The sequence below is a fragment of the Mastomys coucha genome, unplaced genomic scaffold (assembly GCF_008632895.1).
Source record: "Mastomys coucha isolate ucsf_1 unplaced genomic scaffold, UCSF_Mcou_1 pScaffold8, whole genome shotgun sequence".
NCBI lineage: Eukaryota > Metazoa > Chordata > Mammalia > Rodentia > Muridae > Mastomys > Mastomys coucha.
In genome coordinates this window covers 72818416-72825717 of record NW_022196914.1, presented here as the reverse complement: position 1 = coordinate 72825717, position 7302 = coordinate 72818416, and the positions used below count along the sequence as shown (strand labels likewise).

At 43.6% G+C, this 7302-nt stretch overlaps 1 protein-coding gene across 6 annotated transcripts in view; it reads right to left on the bottom strand.

The window, feature by feature from the left end:
* Nucleotides 1-7302, bottom strand: part of Ankrd55 (ankyrin repeat domain 55) — a 111566-nt gene that overhangs the window by 8349 nt on the left and 95915 nt on the right. For 5 of the 6 annotated variants that reach the window (XM_031360208.1, XM_031360210.1, XM_031360213.1 and 2 more), the window contains one exon: nucleotides 6070-6734. In XM_031360208.1, coding sequence (XP_031216068.1) covers nucleotides 6070-6734 — 665 coding nt within the window. The remainder of the gene's footprint in view (nucleotides 1-6069; nucleotides 6735-7302) is intronic. The other variant, XM_031360214.1, reaches the window with a different exon arrangement.

Sequence of the window (7302 nt, the reverse complement as noted above, 5' to 3'; positions counted from 1 at the left end):
AAAAAAAAAAAAAAAAAAAAAAAGCAGCAGCAAATGGATAACCCCCAAAACCAAAACCAGAACCCAACCAACCAGACCCAAACAAAACAACAGCAATAGCAACAGCAAAAGCAAAGCACATGTCTAGTAGCACCTGCTACTCACTGGTTAACTTTGTCCATAACAACTCAGCCTGTTCCCGTGTGTGTGTGCGTGTGTGTGTGGGTGTGTGTGTGGGTGTGGGTGTGTGTGTGTGTGTGTGTGTGTGTGTGTGTGAGTGTGTGTGTATAGCATGTGAATGTAGTATGTGTGTGTGTGTGGTGTTGTATGAGTGTATTTGTAGTTTGTGTGAGAGAGAAAGTGTGTGAAGTGTAAATATGCATATGTGGTGTTGTGTGAGTGTGTGTGTGCAGTGTAGTATGTGTGTGAGAATGAATGTGTAGTGTGTGTGAGTGCATATGTGTGGTGTTATGTTGTATCAGTGTGTGTGGTGTTGTTTACTTGTATATGTGTAGTATAGTGTAAGTTTGTGTGAGAGTGTGTGTGTACGTATGTGTAGTGTGTGAGAATGTATGTATAGTATGTGTGAGTTTGTAGTGTATGTGAGTGTGAGTGTAAGCATGTGGTGTGTTTGTGTGTGTGTGTGTGGTGTTAGTTCTGCGTAGTTTGTGTTGTATGTGGGCACTTGCATGTATGTGCATGTGTTAGCCCTAAGTTGGTATCAATAATCATACTTGATCATTCTTTTACCTTATACTTTCAGGCAGGGTCTTGCAATCAAGTCCAGAGCTAGCTGATGTGGCTAGTTTTCCTAGGCAGCTTGCTCTTGGGGTTTTCCGTTTCTGTCTCCCAGGGCTGCCACACTCACCTAGTATTTCCATGGTTTCTAGGGATCCAAACTCAAGCTCTCTCTCAAGCACTGATCCATCTCCTCAGCTTTCGGCTCATTTAATCCTAACAGCTACCCACAACAGTTCAGATGAGAACCGCTACGGTCTGGGGATTGGAATGACCTTCAAAGGTCGTTCCGTGTGGTGAAGACTTGGCTCTCCGTGAAGCCGTGTGCAGCGTGATGGAGCTTTTGGGGAGATTCCTAATCCAACATGCTGTCAAGATGTGATAGAAGCTTAGGTGCTGAGATGGGATTCGAGGGGGTGGGTGCTTGAAGCCAGCTGTGGCTCTGGAGACATAGCTCTGCTTTAACCCTTTCCTTTCCTCCTCTTTCCACATCTGCCCGTGTTAAATCCCACCCCAGAAGTTATGCTGCGGCTGGGGGTAGAGTGCTTGCTTACATTCTGGAGACCCCAAATTCAGTTGCTTAATCATCTAGTTGCATACTCTGTCTCCTCAAAAGCTCATTTTTGGCTTTAGGAGATTTAGGATAGTTGTGCTTTTGTTACTCAGTTTTCTTGAATGGCTCCTCACTATAACTAGCACTAGTAAGTACTGGTTAAAAGAAAACAAAACGAATTTTTTGCTATAAGCATTGCTCATTTCTTCTGAATCCCTTGGTGACTTTCATGTCTCCTTTTCACTCTTCTGCAGCCCAAGGATTTCACTCATTACTTCTCTGGGGACTATACAAATCCCAAAGCAATTGCATTAAATGTTCTGTTATTCAAATGTTGTAGACATCTTTGGTTGGTATGCCAGGCAGAGTCTACTAATTTCCTACCCAATGTCTACTCTCTTTCTTCTCCTTTAGAAGCAGAAATCTAGTTGGAGGCCAGAACCGGTACCCAGCTATCAACCCTACAGTTAGTTCTCAGTCCTCTTTGTAGATAGGTAGTGTGAGCATGGGATCCAAGTTCTAGTCAGTGAGATGCCAGCAGAAGTGTGGACCTGTGGCAGAGAACTTCTAAGAGGGAGGAGATTGGGATGGGAGGCATCTTCTCACTCCCTTCCCTCCTCTTGCTCCATTGCATAGGCTGTGAAGTGACTTGGAGAGAGGAATCTAGAGACCAGGGTGAGGGGCATGCATATGGAAGAAACTGTGTCTCTGGCGATCTCATATTCACCGAAGGTCTGGGAAATGCCTATTTCGGACTTACTGCATGTGAGAGTAAGGCTGAGAGCTTGGTAGATGGGCGTTCATGAAAGGAGGCCTTAGAATTCTAAGTATGTATCTACTGAAGCCCAAATCAAAATAACAAGACTGCTCTGTGGGAGAACAACATCCTCCCTTGATCATCACCAATGAATACAGCTGGCCTCAGCTTACGTACAGTAGCCTGATCCCTTGTATTTTTGTTTCTTATTAAGCCTGCATGATTCCATTCACCCCCAGTCCTTTTTGACTTGTTTAGAGTCTGGCTGAAGATGGCCTTAGATTCACTATGTAGCTGAGGCTGGCCCGAAACTCCTGATTCTCCTGCATTTACCCCATCCCCTCCAGTGGATCTTTATTTACATCACACCCAACTCTTTATTTGCTTCTAATCGACTTTAAAAAGCATCAGTTTTGTGTTGGGGCATAGTGGCTCATGCATAAAATTCCAGGACTTGAGAGGCTGAGGCAGGAGGATTGTCTTGAATTCAAGGAATACCTGGTTTACATAGGAAATCCCAGGGATACAGAAAGAGACCGTGTCTCAAAAATAAATGAAAACAAAAATCACCAATTTTGGTGGTTACACAGCTGAGGGGTGTGTTGTTAGTCTCCCCTGGCATGACTTAGATAACGTCTCTGATGTATAGGTTATGATGGCTAACATTTGCTTAGAGCATTTTTCATAGGTTTGAGGTGATTTTATTGAATTTACCAACTATTCCCTTGGACTGGTGCAAATGTCTGGTGAGGGACCCTGTGAAGTAAGAAGGCAAAATCTGACCCTCAGATCACACTCACGATGCCACTCTGAACATGAAGAACTGTGAGGTTGATGATGTGTGCATGAGTCACCTCACCCTCAATCACCTTTCCTCTCGCTCCTAGATCACCAGCATCTATACCCCATAATTCTCTCAAACACTGGCCAGGGGAAGCTGGTCTGAGATTTGGGTGCCTGCCTCCTTGCTTGGCCCTGTTGCCAAAGAGCCCATTCATTTTTTTGTAAACATTGATTCCAGCAATTTAATAAAGATCAAAGTGTCACTTCGGCAACAATTAAGGTAGCGCTTTCCCTATTTTTGAGTGAGAGTGCAACTGTTTTGGCTTTCTGTTCTAGGTAGCTGAACCCAAACCTCACTTAAATTAAATAGACTAGAAAAGAGCAAGACTTCCAAGTTTTCAAAGGGGTCTCTAAAGGAAGCATTATAAGCTTGGCCAGGCCAGAACTAACTCCAAAAGGAAGGCTCGACTAAAGCCTCAGCAGCCACCAAATTTCAAAGTTGGTAGAACCTTTGAAAGGTTCCCTCTCCTTGGCAGTAACAGTATAAAAACATCATCCCTGCTAAAAATTTCAGTGCTCTATGGGGTAAGAAAAATCTTAGAGGTTTATCTCACATATCAGCAAATAGCTTTCATGTGCACATCCCTAAGTATCCTGTGTTGAAAGATATATATGCATATTTATGTACATGAGAAGGAGCAACATTCTTCTTTAAAGGCTTCATGCATCAAGTATGTCAATGACAAAGGAGTACTCCACATGCTGTGTATAAAATAGGATGGTTGGGGGTGGAGGGATGTCTTAGGATTTGATTTCCAGGACCATGGCAACTTTTAGAAAGGAAAACATTTAGTTGGGCCTGGCTTCTCGTTTCAGTGGTTTAGTCCAATGTTGCCATGGCAGGGAAGCATGACCGCATGCAGGCAGACATGGTGCTATACCAGGAGCTGAGAGTTCTACATCTGGATCCAAAGGCATCAGGAAGAGAGAGAGTAACACTGGGGCTGGCTTGAGCATCTGAAACCTCAAAGCCCAACCCCAGTGACACACTTCCTCCAACAAGGTCACACCTCCTAATAGTGCTACTCCCTGGTGACCAAGCTTTCAAACGCATGAGCCTCTGGGGATCACCCCTACTCAAACCACCACAAGGAGTGGCTCAATTGGTAAAGTATCTTTCAAATACAAGGATATGTATTTCCCGGAAACCATGCAAAATTGCTGGATATGCTGTTGTAATCTTGTGACCCCAGCATTAGAGAGTTAGGGTCAGGAGAATCCCTAGTGTTCATGCCAGCTGGTCTAACTTGATTGGTTAACCCCAGACCAATGAGAGACCCTGTCTCAAATAGGTGGATGGTGCTCCTGAGGATGGCATTCAAAACTGTCCCTTGACCTACAAGGCATCTGCATACATATGGATACACGAGTTAAAAAATAATAAGAAAAGCTTCACAACCAAACAGAAACATGACCTTCCATACTTAAAAAAAAAGAACCTTTTTCAAACTTAGACAGATATATGGGTTAAATAAATATATAATTTTCTCCCTATAGCCCTACTATAAAAAATACCTGAAGTATATTGATTGATAAAGAGCAAATGATGTAAATAATTCTGCATAATACTGGAAACAGTGGCCTCCAAGAGTACACTGGTTACTCAGGGCTAATCAGTTGTTGTGTGAGAATGTTGGCTTCAGTTTCTTTAGATTTTTTTTTTTTTTATGTAAAATGTTAACTTTTAGATATTGGTAATTGATTCATCTAAACAAAAACCAAAAGGCACTGTGTGAGTGAGCAGAATTTGGAAGTTGTACAGTCTCAGAATCCCTTATAAATCAATTTTTTTAAGTAAAAATAAGAGCTGGGCAAGATGGCATAAGCTTATAATGGCTTATAGTCCAGTACTTGAAAGGTGAAGGCCGGAGAGGAGTCAAGGCTATCTTCAGCTATGTAGTAAGTTCTGTGTTAACCCTCTCAAAAAAGTAAATGGCAAAATAAATTGCATACTATATGCATTATGTATAATGAGGGGAATATTAATGTATATGAATATTATTTATATGTATATAAAATGTAAGTTTTTTAAATTAATTTTTTTGAGACATCTGCCCAGTTCTGGCTTCTGGGTCCTGGGATTAATGTTGTGAGCAAGAAACTCTGACAAAGGGCTAGAGAGATGGTTTAGTGGCTAAGAGCACTGACTGCTCTTCCAAAGGTCCTGAGTTCAAATCCCACAACCACATGGTGGCTCAAAACCATCTATAATGAGATCTAATGCCTTCTTCTGGTGCGTCTGAAGACAGCTACAATGTACTTAGATATAATAATAAAAATACTTAGATATAATAATAAATAAATCTTTAGGCTGGAGCCAGTAGGGCTGAACACAGGGAGCAACCTTCATTCCCAGCAACCACATGATGGCTCACAACCATCAGTACAGCTACAGTGTACCCATATACATAAAATAAATAAATAAATAAATTTAAAAAAAAAAAGAAGAAACTGACAAAAATCCTTTAGTATGATAATCATTACAAGGCTGTATATACATAGTTCCTGTTTATTTGTAGAAATTGTTTTTAAAAAGTCCAGGACAAAATAACTTGAGTTTGAGAGCAAAACAGTCACACAGAAAAGCTGAGAGTCCTCGAAACTATCAGTAGCAGGGAGATGGAGCATACGAGAGAGATTTCATGCTTATAAATATAGACGTGTACGCAGATGTCTAGAATGTATCTGGAAGCTTAAGCAAAAACTGAATGCACTGGTAGCCGTGGATAAGGTAGGGAGGGAGAAGGAAAATAGCCATGCAAGCCCTTGTGTGTGGGGAGACACAAACCGTAAACGTGCAAATATGTTGCCTTTCTATCCCGGTTCCAACAAGGCCATTTATCTCAATAAAGGTTTGGTGGGTGGATCTTGAGTGGGGACTTGATGATTTAAAACACATGACTAAGTAACCGTGCAAGTAAATTAATGTCCTGGGAATGAGCGTGCCACACAACTCCAGGAAAGAACGCCCTTCAGAGGAACTGGCAATACTCTGTTACCTCAGCCCATGCAGGGCAGAAAAGCTGAAAGCTTTCACTTCCCAGAAATCTTCAAACTAGGACAAAACTCAAAGTGGCCGTGGTTCCTATTTTAGCGCCCTTTGCCTGCAGGCTACTCACCTGGCAGTTACTAGCTTAACTCTACATGAGATGCTCCAAGTGTGAGGGAGGCCTTGAGGAGAGAGAATGAAGGCCATTACCTGGTGAGGGATTATGGAGATGAGGAAGATGTGGTGGCCCAGTGAGCTCCTGGTGACCAGGCTGGCCAGCCAACAGCCTGTCTAGTAATTTATCGTAAGAAGACACGGTCCAAGCCTTGCAGGAGAACACCTGCCTAGTGTCACCCTTCCAGGGATTACCTAGTGACACCTGGCAGCCATTCCTATTATTTAATAAGTCCTGTTCACTTCGACTTTTCTGAGAACGCTGGGCAGTGTGCTGAGGACCAGAGCTCAGGCCAGCATGGGAGGTGGCTCCATGGGAGGCTGTCAGGAAGTTGCTGCCCAGGGTGATGGGTGGGAGACTCTGTGTTCTGATAGGTGGGAGCCCCTTCCGGGCCAGGGATTTCTTTTCTGGCAAGAGATACTTTGAATTCTCTGAGGTCCTCTTCTTAAAGACAACCATGTCTACCTGGTCACCAGGCTGATCTTGGCAGTTGGTATCCACGACGCTGTCAAAGGTGGCGATGATGTCATTGACTTCCGAGGTGTCCTCCTCCTTAGGTCTGGCCCTGCTCTGGTCCTTCTGATGGGCTTTCTGCTCCTCTTTCTTGCTTTTGCAGAAGATTTGGTTGAGCACACTGAATCGTCCTTCCTTCTTTGGGGGTTGACTATTCTGGGAAGGAAGAGGCCTGGCAGGCTCTGCTCTAGAGAAACAGAAAAGAACAAGAATGCCACGTGAGGCCAGGAAATGGGGGAAAGAACAAGATATGACACCCCCCAATCCCATCCATCTGCTTGATCAGCTAGTCTAGGCTCATGCACAGATGCCCATTGTTTTACACAAGAACACCTATTTTCTATGAAGTCCTTGCATAGGTGGTAGGTACCTCAGTGCACTGCCCTCTCCCTCCCCTCTGCTCTCTCCTCTCTCTCTCTGAGATGGGGACTCCACATTACGTAGCCTCAAACTTGTAATCTGCTTCAGGCTTCTGAGTTCTGTGTCATGGGCATGTGCTACCCACATCTCTCAGAGGCTGGGTTCACCATCCTGCCCCCCCCCTTAGTTGTTGTTGTTTTGACAGTGTTATATGTGTATGCAATGTAATGCTATAATGCATGGAAGGAACTTCAGTCATTTTGCCCCAATTTTGCTCTCCCCTCCTTCCTCTGCCTCCACTCCCCTCTCTCCTTTCCTCCTCCTTTCTCCTCTCTCTACATGTGGAGGTTAGAGGTTGATGTGGTGCATCTGCCTCTGTGTCAACCTTACCTATT